At 37.0% G+C, this 20,243-nt stretch overlaps 1 protein-coding gene across 5 annotated transcripts in view; it reads right to left on the minus strand.

Moving 5' to 3' along the window:
* LOC107809493 (5'-3' exoribonuclease 3) overlaps positions 1 to 19,677 on the minus strand; it is a 35,270-nt gene extending 15,593 nt beyond the window's left edge. For 2 of the 5 annotated variants that reach the window (XM_075239960.1, XM_075239959.1), the window contains exons 1-8: positions 19,308 to 19,677; positions 11,612 to 11,714; positions 11,112 to 11,188; positions 10,843 to 11,034; positions 10,585 to 10,704; positions 10,428 to 10,490; positions 6,596 to 6,745; positions 6,282 to 6,446 (exon numbers count right to left, since the gene is read on the minus strand). In XM_075239960.1, coding sequence (XP_075096061.1) covers positions 6,282 to 6,446; positions 6,596 to 6,745; positions 10,428 to 10,490; positions 10,585 to 10,704; positions 10,843 to 11,034; positions 11,112 to 11,188; positions 11,612 to 11,714; positions 19,308 to 19,511 — 1,074 coding nt within the window. In that variant the 5' untranslated portion in view covers positions 19,512 to 19,677. The remainder of the gene's footprint in view (positions 1 to 6,281; positions 6,447 to 6,595; positions 6,746 to 10,427; positions 10,491 to 10,584; positions 10,705 to 10,842; positions 11,035 to 11,111; positions 11,189 to 11,611; positions 11,715 to 19,307) is intronic. The other 3 variants (XM_075239963.1, XM_075239962.1, XM_075239961.1) reach the window with 2 other exon arrangements.
* Positions 19,678 to 20,243: the final 566 nt, after the last annotated feature.

A 20,243-nucleotide genomic window follows, 5' to 3' on the forward strand; every position in this document is an offset into this window, starting at 1 on the left:
ATGTTTAATGCTGCAAAAAGAGTTTGTTACAAGGTTACTAATTGGGGAAATAAAAAAAGAGGTAGTACTTCAGCTTCAGCATCTGGTAGTAATTTAAATACCTCTCCAAATATTCCTGAAACATTACCTGATAATAATATAGATTATGAACAATTCCAGGAAGATTTTGGTATAGAAGATAATGAATTAGAAATGGAAGATGAGATACCACTTACACCTAGTAGTGTTGGAGCTGCTAGCAGGGGTGGTGGTTGTGGTGCTACTAGTAGACCACCTGTGGCCCCGACTAGTAATCGTAGAAAAAGAAGTAAGGTTTGGAAATTTTTTTGAAGACATACCGAATAGTCATAGAGTTAAATGCAAACTTTGTAATGATACTTTTAAACATAAGACTGGAGGACAATTAAGGGGGACTGGGACACTTAGTAGACATATGAGAATTGAGCATCCTATAGAATGGGGATCTAATGGAGATGGAAATCAATCAACTCTAAACCCTACTACTGGAGGTCTTGTGAAATATGATAAAATGAAGGATCGTGAGGAGTTAGCAAAAATGATTGCTTTGGGTTGTCTATCTTTTTCTTTTGCTTTTGCTTCTTCATCATATCTTATTATGTATATTCAAAGGATTTACAATCCTTTATTTAAATGTATCCCTAGAAGTACTTGTAGATCTGATATCTTTAGACTTCATGGACAATATCAAATATACATACGTTATTTGTTTAGCCACCTTCCTTGTAGAGTTTCTCTAACTTCTGATATTGGTCATGCTGTTAATGGAAATGATTATTTGACAATTACATGTCATTGGATAGATGATACTACTTGTATGCAAACGTATTATCGCTTTTAAATATTATGAAGATCAGAGTCATACTGCTGCGTTTATAAGTAGTACTATTTGTGAAGTTGAATTTTATAATCTCAAGCAAAAAGTATTGTGTGTGTCTTTTGATAATGCTTCTAACAATAATGCCGCAATTTCAATATTAAAATAGCATTTGATACCACCTCTTGATGAAATTTTTCATGTTAGGTGTGCATGTCATGTTTATAATTTAACTAGTATTACGGTACGCGCTTTGCGCGTGTACCCTATATCAATGAATATATGATTTTTTAAAAATACGAAAAATATTAAATAATGTGAGTTATTGAATAAAATAAAATAAAAAGTATAAGTTCTTAAATATGATGAACATTGATCATTTTTAGCCCGTTAGCTTGATAAATAAATAATAATATAAAACTTAAAAAATACTATAATATTAGAGTTAATACTTTATAAAAAATAACGTAAATATAGGAAGCTGTCATTTATTAGAATGGTTATAAAAAGAAAAACAAAAAAAAAGACTTCGTATGTAGGTTATCATACGAAAATTTTAATCGAATGGTCATATAAAATAAAGGTCACAAAAAATAAGGTAGAAAACCAATGTTTATTGTTATTTTATTATAATCATTCAAATTTAAATTGATAAAGTTATTTTTTTAGACTCTTGAATTATAGTAAAAGAGAATGATAGCTGAAACCATGGTAATATCACAATGGAAGGATATCACAATGGAAGTTTAGCTTTGCTTTGAACGGCAAATACTCACGTTAGTTTTGATTTAATAAATATATTACACGTCATATAATTCTATATATTAAGATTTTTACATAGTTCAAATAAAAAAAATATAATAAGTAAAATTTCAGCTAATTTTAACGTCCTAAAAGTTAGAAAAATAATTAAATAATTATTTTGAGTGTAAAATTAATTTTCTTGATTTCTTTTTATACTTCTTATATTTGTCGAAGGATATCTAACAATGGAAATGTAGCTTTTCTTTGGATGGAAAATTACTCATGTTAGGTTTGATAATTAATGTGTTACATGTTGCCAAATATTATGACTTTTTACATATATACTTCAAAAAAGAATTAAGGAAAGATATAATAAGAAAAATTTTAGGTGATTTTAAAGTCCTAAAAAAATTAGGAGAAATAATGAAATGACTAATTTGTCTAGTATGAAATCAAGTTTTAGAGGGTAAAAAAGGCGAACGACATTTCGCTAAGGACCGTCATGCTTTTAATATAGTATAGATTGTTAAAAGTGGTCTTGATTTATTTTCAACTGAGATTACTCATGTTAGAAGAGCAGTTGGTGTTATTCAAGGAAATAATAGACAATCTAGAATAAACGAATTTAAGAATAAGTGTGTCCAGTATAACCTTAAACCCAGATTCATGCCAAACGAAATTGTTACTAGATGGAATTATACATATATATTTTTAAAATGTTGCTACAAATATAGATTCCTAATAATTGAAGTTGCTAATGCGCATTGTACTGATCCAAACCGTATGTTAACAACTACTACTTGGGAGGTCATTAATGATGTTGTTAAATTTTTACATAAATTTTATACAGCTACTGTTGAGTTTTCTGGAGCATATTACCCTACTGTTACTATGGCTTTAGTACATATAGCTGAAATTTCTTTTCTTCTCTTTGAATTTAAGAAGAAAGAAAAATATAGGGATGTTGTTGAAAAAATGCAAGCAAAATTCAAAAAATATTTCTTTCCAATTCCTCCGATTTACTTAATTGGTGTTGTTTTAAATCTTTCTATTAAGATGTCTGATTGTCATCAATTAATGAATGCTTTATATACTTATATGGAGATTGGACCAACAAAAACCCCAGATTTATATACTTGTATGAACAAGCTAAATGAATATTTACAACAATTATATAATTATTATGCAAATGTAATTGATGATGCTGCTCTTAGTGTAGGCAATGTTAATCCCACTATGCACTGTACCACTTCTGCTACTGTGGATGATGAAGAAGGCCTTGATAGTTTTAATATTTTTTCTACATTTTCTAACACTAAAACCAGTAGCAGGAACATTGATGAACTTCAATTCTACTTGCAGAAGCAAAAAGAGCCTCGCACAAAGGAATTTTCACCGTTGGGATGGTGGCATGAGAATGGAAAACAATTTCCTGATCTTTTCGCTATGGCTCGGGACGTGCTGAATGTGCCAGTTTCAACTGTTGCATCAGAGAGTGCATTTAGCCAAGCAACTTGGAGACACCCGTCACTCATTGGGAAGCAATGCTTTGGAAGTTTTAGTATGTTTCAGAGATTGGATTAGATCGGAACGAAGAAATCAAGGACGTGAAGATGTTGATAGCCCAGAAGACGAGGAACTTGGAGATATATTAACACATGGTAACCCATCCGAATTTAACACTCCAGAAGAAGGTCACTCAGTTCATATTGATTATGAAGAACTTACTAAGGCAATGCAAAACCTTTGAATTTACTCTTTTTTGGTTATTTTACTTGTTAAATGTAAACCTTTCAATTTGTAAGTTTGAATTTTGAAATAAATGTAGCACTTGCAATTTATAAGTGCAATTTTTTCTCATCTTCCTTGTATTCTTTATATTTTTACTTTGTATTAATATAACTTACAATAGTTATACAAAATACAAAAAAATCAAAAATAACACTAAACCCGGCCCAGCCCGGCTCCATCAACCCGTAACCCTTACGGTTCAATTTTTACCCGGATGAACCCGAACCCGTTAAACCCGGTAGGCCCCCACCCGTAACCGGCCGGACCATAACCCGTACGGGTACTAAAATTCCCTACCCAGCCCGGCCCGGCCCACCCGTTAAACACCCATAGTTTCATCAGATATGCATTTCAGAAACTGCAGCAGTTGTACTTCATCAAGATTATTCAGTTCTTTATCCTTTTGCTGATACTTTCTTCTAGAATAAGTCTTTAGAATTGGGACTCTATCAGCCGATTTAGGCATCACTCAGTTCATCCAACAAAACGGCAGGAACACCCTCCATATTTCAGTAACAACCTTGCAGCGTAACAACAGATGATTGACCGGCTCCATCTGGTCTTTACAAATAACATAATCATATACATATTCTTTTCCTTTTCTCTGTAAATAGTCTTGAGTGAGGATAACTTCCCATATCATTGTCCAGGCAAAAAACATTAATCTTGTGGATGCTTTGGTTTTGCACATTGTTCTACAAGGAGCACCTGCTTACATTGCTCTTTGAATGACTTGACAGGCGAGTACCTATGTTACTTTCATCCCCTATTAGAACATCAGGTTTGTGTTGTATAGGCAGAATACCTGAGGACACCCCCTAAACTTGACATGTTTTATTTAGTGCACAACTAAACTTTTCCTAGTCCTAATCCCTGAAGAATTGGCATTTCAATAGCCTTGACCCCCAAACCAATCTAACCTGATGGCATTGTTTTAAAATAAAATATATTTATTACCTTCTAAAATTTGTTAACTTCTTATCCTTTGCAGGCCAGTAAGTTTTTTTTGGCTGAAACTCCATTATTTGAGCTAAAAAAAATTATTTAGCTAAACGTAATGGCGTTTCGGTCAAATTATTTTACAAATTTGACCCAAAAGAGAAGATGCACAATTGAACAAATTGTCATTGCATCTAAAGAAGGAAAAAAAACATACACATTGGAAAAATAGCCATTGCATCTAATGAAGAATAAAAAGAAATACACCGTTGGAGCTCCATTTATTTGCCTAAAGAATTTTTTATTTGGCTAAAAATAATAGAGTTCCAGCCAAATTTTTACAGTTTTGGCTCAAAAAAGAAGAAATACACAGTTGGAGGAACAAATAACCATTGCCTCTAAAGAAGAAATAAAAGGAAATACAAAGTTGGGGTAAACATGCATTGTATATTAAGAAGAAGCAAGACGAAATACAAATTTGGAACAAATAAATCATTGTATATGACTGCGTGAAAATTAGCGGTTGAAATATACCATACTTAGAAGCTGATTTTTGTTTTGGTTCACCTCCACACGTCTAACAGAGTGTGTATTTATACTCTTTGCCACGTTAGCGTCTAAGGGGATCAAGAGTATCAAACTGCTAAGTTCAGGGGGGTAATCAGCACAAAAGATAGTTCAGGTGTGCACCGTATAAATGCTGCCAAGTTCAGCGTAATTCCGACGTATTATGATTTTCGTAAATTAACAGTCCCACTGAACACTCTCAAGAGAAAATTGAATCTTTCCATCATCCAACCATTGTATTTCTCTGAAATCTCAAATCCAACACATGATGCAATTGGTATAAACAATGTCATGTTCAGTTGCTTATTCCAGATAAGAAAAACCAAATATCAAACAGCTCCATGAATCCTTCATCACCCAAAGGAATGTGGCCAATCAACCAATCCATCCAAATCCTGTTGTTTCCTCCATTGCCCACTTTCAAGATAGTCTCTTGAAAAGTTTTCCATAGGCTAACACCATGCAACATGGAGAGTGCCCTGGAAACACCAAGTTGTTTCCTCAAAAAACTGTATTTTCCTTGCTACCTTATGAAAAAAGAAAAAAAAAAACTGTATTTTGCTTGCTATGACTATGTGCTATCCTTTTTTAGACGCAAATCTCCAAAAGCCATTATCCAACAAAACTCAAGTTTCCTACTTGAAAGAAGGAACAAAAAATTGCAGGTCGCATGTCATAACCTAACATTGCACCCGAAATACTTTATCAGCGGGCTAATTAATTTTTGCCATTCACAAAATTGGAAGCTCCATTCCACACCACTCCGTTGTTATGTATCTCTCAATCAGACACACCTTCACTAGACAGGGAGTGCAAAAGCACCATCATTTTCCACTCTATATGCATGCAACGCCATTAAGTACACTCAATAACACGAGCAGTACTCACTGCTTGCTTTTCATCAAACTCAAAAAGTTAACACAACTTCCTTCGGTAAAACCAGTTACATACATGTCAGATAAGAAAATAATTTTGATCTCACAGGAAGCAAACATCCTACAGTTCTCATCTTTTCACCTGGGGCATTATATATATGAGTACTACGACAGTACATTCTTCAGGGACAGTTATGCATTTTGCAGCATCTTTCTCTTTTTTTTTCCCACAAGATGTTCTGCACTTGTTGCCTCATATATGATCAGTACTTGTCTTTCCCCCAAATTTAGTTTTTCACATTTAAAATTCATTATCAGCTCCAAAAAGCAGGCAACAGCTTTAGTTACAAATTTCTTGAAGTTAGACTGTTAGAGAAATATTAATCCATAAATATAGCGAAAACCATCAAAGCATGTCAAGAAATATATATATATATATATATCATTTTTTGGTACAAATCTAGTAGTTAGTGGGAAACGCCAGTCATAACAAATACATAAAATGAAACCAGTTCTTATAGAACACACACCTCGCGAATCTCCAGTGTGGGCATATGTGGTAGAAAATCATTGCCAACGAAGAAGCACATAAATATGAAGTCATCAACAATACGCTCTAAATCAATCGCAAAAGGAGGATTGGGAATTCTCAAATCATATTCCAAATACTCCCGCAAAGTCCAGATGTTGAGAAACTGAAAATGATGCACCAAAATAATTCTGAAAAGTTACATAGGAATGAATAACCACAAGAAAATCAGAAGTTAATGATTTTTTTTTTTTTTTTTTTTGAGAATGAACAAGAAAAACAGAAGTTAATTTTTTTGGCAGACTGAAATCTTACCTGGAATGGTTTTTTCGCCACAACCTCAACATCTCCTTTCTCATCAAACTCCCCTGCTTTTCGCTTTGCCTTCCCTTCGCAATTTGCAGCTAAATGACCCATTTGACCACAAAGGAAACATTTGTCCTGCTGGCCTGGAATAAATACGACCTGAAAGGTAGACAGGTTAGATAAAATTAGAAATGAGGTTATTCGGGACAAGGTGGGCGTGGCCCCGGTGGAGGACAAGATGCGGAAAGCGAGACTTCGATGGTTCGGGCATGTGAAAAGGAGAGGCACAGATGTCCCAGTGAGGAGGTTTGAGAGGCTGGTCTTGGAGGGCCCTAGGAGAGGTAGTATTGGGAAGAGGTGATTAGGCAAGACATGCTGATGCTCTAGCTTACTGAGGACATGACCTTAGATAGGAAGGCGTGGAGGTTGAGAATTAAGATAGAGGGATAGGCAGCCGAGCCTTGTCCTTGCGCGTTCTAGTAGCTTTAGGGCATTACTCAGTGTTAGTCTTGTGTTTTCTTATGTTTTAGATCTCTGTTATTACTTGTTGTTTCTTTCACTTCAGTTTCTTATTGCACCACTTAGTATTAGTCTTGTATTATCGCTTCGGTTTTCTGATGGGTTTGCTTGTTGTTGCTTCTTCCTTTTATCTTTCTTGAGCCGAAGGTCTACCAGAAACAACCTCTCTACCTTCCTATAGGTAGGGGTAAGGTCTGCGTACACACTACCCTCCCCAAACCCCACTTGTGGAATTTCCGTAGGTTTGTTGTTGTTGTTAATTACATTTAGGCCTTAATGTCACCCTTCTTCCTGAGGTTATAGACCTTAGTAACTGAAGGTTAACAGGAGTCAACAAAAACTCAAACTCTGGAGAAGCACTTCAGAGAGTAAGGATTTTAAGATAAGTAGAAACAAGACTAATAATTCAGACGGAATAAAAAGTGAAGTTGAGATGAAATTAGACGGGATTGTGATGCCTAAATGCAAACAATACATATATCTAGACTCCTTGCTCCAGGAGAATGCTATGAATATGATAGATAAAGATGCTAAACCTAGAACGAGATTTTAAGGTCCTCCCAGGGTGTTATGTGAGAGATGTTGTTTGAGATGGTTTGGTCAAGTCATGCGCCGACCTCTAGATGCATTGGTCGGTCTGTAAGTGTGAAGCTATGGTGAGTGAAGGTGTTAAAAGGAGGCGAGGAAACTTAAAATCACATGGAAAGGAGCTATCTCAAAAGACCGACAGTTTCTTAGAATGTGTGTAGACTTGGCAGAAAATAAGGCAACATGGAAGGAAATGATCTGTATAGGCAATAGCAACTAGTTCAAAATATGCTTTAATCATGTTAGTACATCTACTATAGGTCATATGCTTGATGCTAAGAGTCATTTCATGTCAGAGATTTATATGCCAATAGAATATATAGAAAACCATACTTTATATTTTAACTTTCTTTTGTGAATATTGGCCAGTTTAAATGAAGAAACATGGTCCATGAAGATTCATAAAGTCGATCCCGATTTGTTTACGATTAGAGGCGACAAATGGGCTGTTTGGGTTGTATTTGGGCTAGTCAAAATGGGCTGACTCATTAAATGGGTCATTGCCCAACCCAGCCCAAAGTTCACTTGGGTTAAGATGGCTGGGTCAAAATGGGCTAAACAAATGGGTTGTAAACCAACTACCCAAATTTACCCAAATCTTTGCAATATTCTCAACTTTTAAACAAGCATATATATATTATCTTATGTTTTGGAATACAAGTCAATTCATGCCAAATGATCTCTTTCCTCAATTTGGATTTAGAATTTTATTTGATAGCTCTTCTTCTTATAATACTAACAAAAATCAAATCAGAATAATTAAAAAGTAGTAAATTTAGAACTTACCACCCACCCCATCCCACCTCCCACCACCCCAACCCCTATCTTACCCCCGAACCCCTACCCCTACCTAAATAGAAATATTATTTAGAGTACTTTCTTTTAATGTTGTAGATAGAGTATTTTCTTTTTCATTTCAACAAAATAAATATTTTCTTTTTATGATGTAGAAAAAGTATTTTCTTTCATCTCAATAAAATAAATATTTTCTTTTCATGATGTAGAAAAATTATTTTCTTTTGTTTTAACAAAAAGATAACTGTCTTTTCATGGTGTAGAAAAAGTATTTTCTTTTTCACAAAATGAGTACTTTCTTTTCATGATGTAGAAAAAGTATTTTCTTTTTCGCAAAATGAGTACTTTCTTTTCAAGTTGTAGATAAAGTATTTTTTTCGTTTCAATAAAATGTGAATACTTCTTTTATTCTATTGTGATACCTGAAAAATAGCTCAGTACCCGTCCTTTATTTTACCGAAATAAATTTATTTGTTGTTTTTTCTTTTGCGATAATGTGTTTCTTCTTTAATTTCAGATTTTTTTCACATTTGATGATTATTTTTGTCAACAACAATTAGTTAAATTCGACATCATGAAACGGAAGTACTCATTTTGTTGAAATGAAAGAAAATACTTTTTTTACGTGATAAAAAAAAATACTCATTTTATTGGAATGAAAAAAATTATATTTTCTACATCATGAAAAGAAAGTACTCTAAATATTATTTTCATATATTTAGGGTGGTGGGTCGAGGTAAGGTTGGGTGGTAGGTGGGTGAGAGTGGGGGTGAGGTGGGGATGGGGTGGGGTGGGGTGGGGTGGTAGGGGTTGGTGGAGATGGGGAAGGTTGAAAAAGCGTTTTCAATTGATAGGGAAAATATTTTGATAAGGAAAATATTTTCCTCCAATTGGAGAAAAACGAATTCATAAAGAAAATGTTTTTCAAACACTTAAACCAACCGAACATGTAAAAATTAGAAAATATTTTCCAGAACATGGGTCAAGGTAGAGCTCTAAGATTGAGCATTTTCATGGGTCAATTTGGGCTAATGATTTTTATGGGTTAACTTGGGTTAGCCCAAAACAACCCATTTTCAAAATCATTCTAGCCCAAACCCATTAAAACTTGGGGGGGTCAAATGGGTTTGTGTTAGTTCTGCCACCCCTATTTAGGATTTACGCTTAGTTGTTTTGTTGTATCCAATGAGTTTTTATTAACAAATGAATTAATTATTAGGATTAAGAGGATTCTATCTAGTTTATAATGAAAATACAATTGTTATCCCATTTTATTGTACAAAAATGCAACCTAGATAAATAAAAACCAATTCATAACAACAACGACAATAGATCAAAAGACATCCAACATTTGCACCAAATTACTGTCAGGAAAAACAATATTGGTTGAAATACAGATGTAACAGTATGTTCAGAAGGAAAAAAAAAGATTACTACTTCAAAATAGCAAATAAATATAAGTTGTAGATCAACCAATACTGCTTAGACTACTACACTAACCGCATAATCAAATATTCTTGTATACTTAATTGCTTTACTATTATTATTTAACAAACAAGTATTGTAAATCAGAAACTAATATAAGTATGATCTAATAGCCAATAGTTAAACAATCATGGAAATTAAAAGAAAATATACTGCTAACAGTATTTACAACTTCTAAGGAGATTGTTAGGTTTAAGCCCTTGCAAAGAAAAGGACATTGTTAGGAAAAAATACAGCTTCTTAGTTCCGAAATTTTCAATCAAACATGAAACTTTACCTATGGGAAAATAGGAGCTATAAGCATTCTCTTAAAAGTGAAGGTGAAAACAATGAGAATTTTCTTAATCCGCCTTAAAAAGAAGGCTTTTCGTGAACAAAAGGATTCAACTTTTTTCTTCTTATGCACAAATTTATAACCGACATGCTAGCATATGTAATGATAAATGTCCCTAACCTCTCTGAGTATAGAGAAGTGAACTTCATGTGTAGCCAAGCCCAACATAATTAAATCTGCATCCTGTTGTGGCACCAGATATCAAGTACAATATTCATGAAAATCAGGAAGAAGATTCCATCCAAGAATTTACAAGTCATCCAAAGATAAGACGTACCAAACCATAAAGACAATGGCGTGTATTTGGATCATAACCAGAAAGATTCCTTTGGATACGAATATAGGACATAATTTTATGCTCACCTTCACCAGGGACATTTGCATCAGAAAGTATAACCTTCGAAAAAATAGTTGAATAATAAGTACACAATAATCTTTAGTATCATACCAAGAGAAAAGAAAGTGACTGCATCAACCTACAAAACAAAACCAAATAATCTCAAATTGAAACAGCAAGAATTTACAGGAACAATACCTTAACTTTTTTCCATCCAGGATCATGGTTTAGTCTAAGGTGAATATAATATTGAAGAGCGATTGACAATGTGGCCATGAATTGTGTCCCTGGAGTAATTACATTTGAATCAAAAACTTGGGACACCTGTTTAGGAGGAAGCTTCCTACCCTCCCTCTCAAATTCCTCACGCAATGTTTCCTCCTCAGCTGCCTAAAAGAAGGATTCCATGAGATAGTACTTGAGCAGAAATTATTACTCCATGATTAAAGAATATTAAGGGCATGTACCGCATCTGCTGCATCTTTCGCTGATCTAAAACGTCTAGATCTTTGCTGGTTCATTTTTGCCCTTGGCGCAACACCATCTACCAAAATATATACCGTCAGTAATTAGCGCAGAAATCTATCCACTTATAATATATATCACTGTTTTGTACAGAAAATTGCTCGATGGGAAAAATGATTAGAAAAGAAAATCTGGGGCCCATCTTCAAAAACTTACAGGAGGGACAAAGAAATATAAAATAATTTGATTTTATAAAGATTTTAGAAGTCGATAATTAAGTATTGAGAAGGAAAGTAAAAGCAGTTTTAGTTCCGTCTTTATGATTTCCAATTTCATTATTTCCTATGCAGGGAATTTTGACAAGAGAACCCAAAGTTTTCTTCGACTTCCCCAAGCAATAATAACCCACCCCTTTCTTAATACATCTGACCCATATTTCATTTCCTTTGGTAAATATAGAATTCTTAATATAATTGAAAGGTAGTTTGACCGTGTTACCCACCAATAGCCATAAATAGCAGCTTTCGAGGACGCACCATAGAGAAAAGCCTGTCTATGTAATCAAACATGCAATGGAACACCTCATCAAATGTTGTTGGAGAAGGCTGCATCAGAAAGCACGGAAACTTATGCAATAGATAATAGAGAAGATAGCACAAATAACGAAAAAATCTTACAGATATAACATGAAAGCAGTATCCCCCAAACATGTATACAATAGTAACATATGTCATCAATAAAAGGGCATAATGCTACACTGTGTTCCAACTATTTATCTTAACGTTCCTCTTCTTACTATAGCAGAAACAATGTGCATGCATAATTCATTTTTTTTTAATAAGGTAATAAATTTCATTGAAAAAAGGCAAAACATGCCCGTATACAAGGAGTATACCAAAAAGTAAAAAACCTTACAAAAGGACATGGTTTTCTATGAACGACACCCAATATTCCATACAAATAGGAACCTCATGGGTGCACCAAAAATAAATAAGGGAAAAGAGGCTACTCCTCAAGTGAATAAGATCTTTTTCTACTGCATCAAAAACTCTCCTATTCCTCTCATTCCAAACAACCCACATGAGTACTAGGGGGCAACATCCCATGCTTTGCGTCTTCTCTTTCGTCTTCTGAAGCCCCAACTAAACATAGCTTCTTTCACCGTGACTGGCATCACCCAGTTGAAACCAGACCAACTCAAAATTTTCCCCCACAAATAAGATGCTATCCGGCAATAGTATAAGGAGATAATTCATATCGTCCCGATTCTTTGCATATGAGTCACCAACCAAACACCGATAATCTTCCTCTTCCTCAAATTATCCGCCATCAAGATCACCCCTGTTGTAGCTAGCTAGTAAAGAAGCACACCTTTCTCGATACCCTGAGAATCCATATCGAATTATGTGGGAAGACCGGCTCCTTCCTAGATAGAAGCTTCTCATAATAAGACTTCACAAAAAAAATGTCATTTTCCCCGGCACCCCATCTCCATGTATCATGACTATCTAGTGAATTTTTTTGATTGTGAAGCAGTCCGAGCAAGTTTTGAAATTCTTCTACCTCCCAATCTTGCAAGTTCCTTCTAAAATCTCACATCCCACTGCACTTCTTCTCCTTGTAGATTCCACAACCCGTTGGACATGTATCTTCTTTTGGCTTGAAATATTATACATATTCAGATATGTGAATGTGATTACGCAAGACATGGCGCAGCTTCAGTTGACCGAGGACATGACCCTTGATAGGAAGGTATGGAGGTCGAGGATTAGGGTAGTAGAGTAGGTAGCCTAGAGTGTTCATAACAATAGTATTGGCATGCAGTATCGCTTTCTGTTGGTAGTAGGTTTTTATGACTAACTGTTGTTTTCTTTCATTGTTGATCACCTTACTATCTTGTTGTCTTTATTATGCTTTTATCGGGCTTTTGGTGTTGTCCCTTCTTGTCTTTATTTTCATTAATGTGGTGCTTATGCTTTCCTAAGCCGAGGGTCTATTGGAAACAACTTCCCCAGATAATGTCTGCGTACACACTACCCTCCCCAGACCCCACAATGTGGGATAATACTAGATAGGTTGTTGTTGTATTCAGATATGTGAATGTGATTCTCAAAGCTTTGTTCCCGCACCACCTATGCTCCCAAAAACTTATCATCCTCCCATCCTACACCCTGAATGAGATGTTGTCATTAAACTCTTCCCACCCCTTTAAGATATTCCTCCATAGCCAACACCTATAGAGAAGTGAGATATTTTTGTCCTCCACAGCCCTTCTAAAACCCCGTACTTCTCTGCAGTTACCCCTCTCCAAGAGTAACCACCTCTACTCCAAATCTCCATAGCCACTTACCCAATAGTGTCTTATTCAAGACTCTCAGGTCTTTAATCCCAAGCATACCCTAACATTTCGGGATAGTGACGGTCTTCTAATTGACCAAGTGAAATTTTCTCTCCATGTTTGTGCCATCCCATAGAAAGTCCCTTTGAATCCAACTTGCATGTAACATTAACTGGGCGTGCAATAGGGACATGAAATATGTGGATATGCTTGATAGAGAACTCTTAATTAAGAGTTCCTTTCTCCCTTTGGATAAATACCTCCTTTGACAACCCACTAGCCTCTTTTCTACCCTCTGGGTTCCAAACTTGGTACTTATTGAATGCTCCTAATGGGAGACCTAGATAAGTAGAAGAAAGTGTTCCAGTTGTGCAATTCATCATCTAGACTCTTAATATTCCCCACCTCACCAACTAGTATAATCTCGCATTTTCTGAAGTTGATCGTTAGGCCCGATACCACCTAGAACCATGTCAACACTTGTCTCAGGAAAGACAACTGAGTATTGTCAGCATCACAAAAAACTAAGGTATCATCGAACAAAAGATGAGACACCTTCACAGTGCCTTGTCCACTGATCACTGCCAAAAAAAAAAATCTTAATAACCCCTGCTACAGCTCTGTCCATCATCCTGCTCAATGTTTCCATCACAAATACGAACAACACTATGGGAAAATGGGCCATTATGTCATATAACTCACAAACTACCAAAGAAACCACATGGGTTACTGTTCACTAGGACAGAAAACCTGGCAGTAGAGATACAGAATTTGATCCATTTCCTCCAAATAGCACTAAATACCATTTTCATCGTAATGAAATCAAGAAACTCCCAATTAACATGATCAAAGGCCTTCTTAAGATCTAATTTGCATAAAATCCCAGCTTCCCCTTGCTTTTTTTCTCGAGCCCACCACTTCAATGGCCACCAGAGCTGCATGTAGAATTTGCATGCCTTCCACAAAAGCATTTTGAGAAGAAGACACTGACATATCTAATACCTTTTTTAGTCTATTGGAAGGCATTCGATCTAGTGATTGCAAACTCGAGTTTTCTGAAGCGAGAGGAGCATTTGGTTACGTACCAAAGTTCGGTGGCGAAGACTCAAATTGACTATCTCCTCCTCAGGAGATGCAACAGAAGGTTGTGCGAGGATTGCAAAGTTATCCCAGGTGAGACCCTTGCAACGTAACATAGGCTCTTGGTGATGGACGTTAGTATTATGATAAGAAGGAAACAGAGGTCAGTACGAGGCCGCCCGAGGATTAGGTGGGGCGCCTTGACTAAGGTTAAAGTCCAGGAGTTGGAAGGAAGGTTGTCGGCAATGGGAGCTTGGAGAAGTAGTGGGGACGCAAACACTATGTGGTCGACGACGGCGGACTATATAAGGAAGGCGGCGAGAGAGGTGTTGGGGGTATCTTCAGGCCGCACCAGTGGCCACAAAGGAGACTGGTGGTGGAATGCAGTTGTACAAGGTAAAGTGGAAGCGAAGAAGGTGGCTTATCTGCGGTTAGTGGGGAGCACTGGAGAGGAGGAGAAGAGAGCGAACATTGCGAGATATAAGGTAGCTAGGAAGGAGGCAAAGATGGCAGTGACGGAGGCAAAGACGACAGCTTTTGCTCGTTTGTATGAGGAACTAGGGAACAAAGGCGGGGAGAAGAAGTTACTCCGACTCGCTAAGGTGAGAGAGAGGACGGCTCGGGATTTGGACCAAGTGAGGTGCATAAAAGATGAGGACGGCAAAGTTTTGTTGGGGGATGACCAGATAAAGAGGAGATGGCAGACCTACTTTCATAAACTTCTAAATGAGGAAGGGGATCAGGATATTGTACTAGGTGAATTGAGGAACGCCGATAGCCCCCATGAACTAAGTGACTGTAGGGACATTGAGGTCGATGAGGTCATGGAGGCAAAGCGTAAGATGAGAAGGGCAAAGCTACCGGACCAGATGAAATTCCGGTTGAGCTTTGGAGGTGTGTGGGTAGAGCAGGCTTAGAATGGCTTACTAAGTTGCTTAATGTTATATCCAAGACTAATAGGATGCCCGAAGAGTGGAGGTGGAGTACAATGGTCCCGTTGTATAAGAACAAAGGCGATATCCAGATCTGTAACAACTATAGGGGTATTAAATTACTAAGTCATACCATGAAAGTCTGGGAGAGAGTGGTAGAAATGAGAGTGCGAAGGACGGTGTCTATTTCAGACAACCAGTTCGGGTTCATGCCGGGGCGATCTACCACAGAAGCTATCCACCTTATTAGGAGGATGGTGGAACAATACAGGGATAAGAAGAAGGATCTCCACATGGTGTTTATCGATCTAGAGAAAGCGTACGACAGGGTTCCTAGGAAGGTCTTATGGAGATGCTTAGAGGCTAAAAGGGTCCCGGTTGCCTACATTAAGGCGATTAAGGACATGTATGATGGAGCTAAGACTCGGGTTAGGACAGCAGGAGGCGATTCCGATTATTTTCCGGTTATTACGGGGTTGCACCAAGGGTCTGCGTTCAGCCCTTTCCTATTTGCCCTGGTGATGGATGCTATAACGCATCATATTCAAGGGGAGGTGCCATGGTGCATGCTATTTGCTGATGACATAGTCCTAATCGACGAGACACGACGCGGCGTCAGCGAGAGGTTAGAGGTTTGGAGACATACCCTTGAGTCCAAAGGTTTCAGGTTGAGCAGGACAAAGACGGAATACCTTGAGTGCAAATTTGGGGCAGAGCCGACGGAAGCGAGAGTGGAAGTGAGGCTTGATTCTCAAGTCATCCCTAAGAGGGGTAGTTTCAAGTACCTGGGGTCGTTTATTCAGGGGTCCGGGGAGATCGACGAGGATGTCACACACCGTATAGGGGTGGGGTGGATGAAATGGAGGTTAGCGACGGGAGTCCTGTGTGACAAGAAAGTGCCACTGTTACTGAAAGGTAAATTTTATAGGGCAGTGGTTAGGCCTGCTATGTTGTATGGGACCGAGTGTTGGCCGGTGAAGATCTCACACATCCAGAGGATGAAAATTGCAGAGATGAGGATGTTGAGGTGGATGTACGGGCATACAAGGAAGGATAAGATTAGAAATTAAGATATTCGAGAGAAGGTGGGTGTGGCCCCCATGGAGGACAAGATGCGGGAAGCAAGACTCAGATGGTTCGGGCACATTCAGAGGAGGAACAGTGATGCACCGGTGAGAAGGTGTGAACGACTGGCGGTGGTGGGTACGTGGAGAGGTAGAGGGAGACCTAAGAAATATTGGGGGGAGGTGATCAGGCAGGATATGGCGCGACTTAGGGTTACTGAGGACATGGCCCTAAACAGGGAATTGTGGAGATCGAGCATTAAGGTTGTAGGTTAGGGAAATTGTGATGTCTTTTTTACAGCGCACTAGAGTGAGACTAGCCAGTTAGGAATTAGTCTTAGGATGTTATTGATCAACTACTGATGATGGTCTTTATCTTCTGTGTATTAATACCTTACATATTCTCGTATTTCCTATATCTCTTATATTGCTGTTACTTTATTTTTATGGTATTTATGTTATGTTATGGATTTTATGGTATTTTATGTTGTTTTATTATGAGTCTATTGATAGTACTAATATAGTGTCTCTTGTCGCCTCTTTGAGCCGAGAGTCTCCTGGAAACAGCTTTTCTGCCCCTCGGGGTAGAGGTAAGGTCTTCGTACATATTACCCTCCCCAGACCCCACTTGTGGGATTTACACTGGGTTGTTGTTGTTGTTGTTGTTGTAGTCTATTGGAAAGCACCTTAGATATGATCTCAAAGAAGCTTCTCACTAGACTAATAGGTCTAAAATTGTTAATATTCGAAGCTCCCTCCTTTTTTTAAAAGAAAAATGAAAGAGGCATTAACTCTTTTCAAACTCCCAGTAGTTTGGAAAGCATCGATGGTCTCCAACACCTCGCCCTTAACAATATTCCAACACTGCTAGAAAAATGCCAAAGTAAAACCATCAGGTCCCGAAGCTTTATCCCCTGACTCTCAACCGAATTCCTCTTCCCCAACTGTCCTCTCAACTCAAGCCATTCTATATTTTCTTCCCCGATACGGTTAAACTCTGAACTTCCCAACCTAGGTCTCCATTTAGCCTCCTCCTTAAACAACTGCTCATAGACACTGCAATAGCCCTCTTACCTCCTCTTCCAAAAGAAGAGTCTTCAGATCTAAACCACGTATATCTGGCACCTATTAAAGAAAGGTCAACAAGGAGCTGGTTATCAATAAACTCAAAGAACTCCTCCATAGCCTTCGAAATCACCCTTCCCCCGTACCTCTCCTTCGGGAACCGCCTAGTATTAAAATCCCCTCACAACACCCAAGGAATATCCCACTCCTCCATAAAAGTGGAAATCTCCTCCCAAAACAACGACTTAGACCCTTCCCCTATAGGACCATAAACCCCCTCGAAACCCTACTCTACGCCAGCTCCACAACTACGCAATCTCACAACTAAACAGAACACGCCCCTTTTAACCTCCCAACATTTAACTTTTCTCTCATTCCATAGTAAAAGAATTCCCCATGCATAGCCTCTAGCCGGAATAGTCTCATATTATCTTCCTCCCGACAAACTTCTAACAATGCTATCTGACACCAGTTCCATTTTAGTTTCTTGCAGGCAAACAATATCTGTCTCCCATTCTTTAAGTCCCACCTTGATGATGGCCCTCTTGCTAGGGTCATTCACCCCCTTAAGTTCCAACAAATGATTTTACTATTCATTAACAACTTTTTTGCTTTACCCCCACTCAATCATTTTCTATGTCATTTATCTGCTTTTTCAAACACCATTTGTCCAAAGTTCTACTATCATTTAAAGTAAAAGATCCTCAATGTTGTGTTTGTGACAACCTCTAGCTACATCAATTTTTTTCTTTGCCTATGAGTCATCCTCCAACAATATTAAGTGTGAGTGGAATCGACATTTAACACATAGGATAGGGAAATGGCAAGGATGCACTGAGTATCTCAATTCCATGCACTTTCTTCCCAAATATCACGTTCTGGGAATATATAACCAATACATAAGCTCAATTCTTGCAAAAGCAAATCGATCCTTTTATATATAATCAAACTTCTCCTCGCCCCAAAACAAACATCTTGATTAACTCAAAGTATCCGATCCAACAATAAGGGACTATTATATAGTGATTGTTAGCAAATCCAGAGAGAAACACCAAAAGACTTGACACATTTCATAATCACTTGAAAGTTAATAATCAACAGAGCAAGATTTTTCTGTCTTTTAACCATAAATATCTACACTGCCCTGATTTTTCATAAAATTGTTCGTGATGTATAGAGCAATTGACAGTGATTAAATGAAAATCATGTATTAAAGTAGCCACAAGCAGATGAAAATGCATGCACCACCTCGTCCCCCTCATCCACTGTGACTTCTTAAAACAGTACAAAAGCACCAGCAGTTATACCACGGTGTTCAACTTAATAAAGAATATAAGACGTTAATTTGACTGTGCGCTAAACTAAATCATTGATAGTTGAAAACAAAAAAATATTAAAGTATTGTTTGAAACCTGAAAAGTTAGTAACATCTATCAAAGTTTAAAACGGTAATAGCTTAACCAATTTGAACTTTTGTAACTTGTGAAAGTTGTATAGAAATGACATGGAAAGAGTGTTTATATAAATTGGATTGGTTTAACAGTATTTAACACGTCATGATGAAGCTCACAATTCAGCATACCCAAATTCATACTCAATTTATATTAGAACAACCAACAATTCAAAAACACAACACAAACACAGTCAAATTCTAAGAAAAATTTAATCAAAAGGGACTAAAGTACACTAAATTGAAAGCAAGAGGATTAAAGTGCGTACTCGATCTTCGGGGTGAAAACAGGGATGAATAATACCATTCATATCCAAATAAAGGTTATCATATTCGATGTTGTTTGGGTTAGGTTTACTCGTATCAACTGGAACTTTAATTCCTTCAATAACAGCTGCTTCTTCTTCTATGACGTCTACTATAACCATTGAATACTTCTCAGCTAACCACCGGTAAAATGCCGGTACTCCCATTGTAATTAACCTCTCAAACCCACTAATTAACGGACTTTTAATTAAGAATGGTATAAGAGAAAGATATTAGGAGAGAAAGGAAGTGATATGGGAATGACAATGGCGGGCTACGATTTTCAGATCGAGGAAAGAGGTTAGGGCACGGAAGAATTGTGAAAGGACGACAATGACCTTTCTTTATATAGACGTCACCTGAGGGGTTTATAAGATCTTTAGTTGACAGTTAAAAGAGCTGAACGAAAATATCTGTGCGAAAAGCATGACAATTGAAAATCTAGCAAAGATACGTACTAAGCAGTCTGTCAAAGTTAAACCACGCGCAAATGCAAATTACGAGGTGTGATAATAGACACTTCTGCATACTAAATTTTTACTTTTCTAGATAAGTTAAGTCCGTACCGTGTACGCGGACTCACAATTTTCATTTGTTTGAGATTGAAATGTTGTATTTTTCGGTTTACCGCTAAAAACTTTTTTATTTATTTTTAGTCGCAAACAAAATACAATTGCAGTCACTCGTTTATGACAAGTCCATAAGGTACGCTTAGCAGGTAAGAACTTCACCGGGTGTCCTACCCGTTTAATATGTACTCATTTTTTTTATAAATTTCAATTGATACTCAATTTTTAGTTAACTTCAAATACTCACGATTTTCTCTTCTTTTTCGCTATTGCTATTTTCTTCTCTGTATATGTCACATATATTCAGGAACTTTGTTGTTGCTTTCTTTT

This window comes from Nicotiana tabacum, chromosome 20 (assembly GCF_000715075.1).
Source record: "Nicotiana tabacum cultivar K326 chromosome 20, ASM71507v2, whole genome shotgun sequence".
Taxonomy (NCBI): domain Eukaryota; kingdom Viridiplantae; phylum Streptophyta; class Magnoliopsida; order Solanales; family Solanaceae; genus Nicotiana; species Nicotiana tabacum.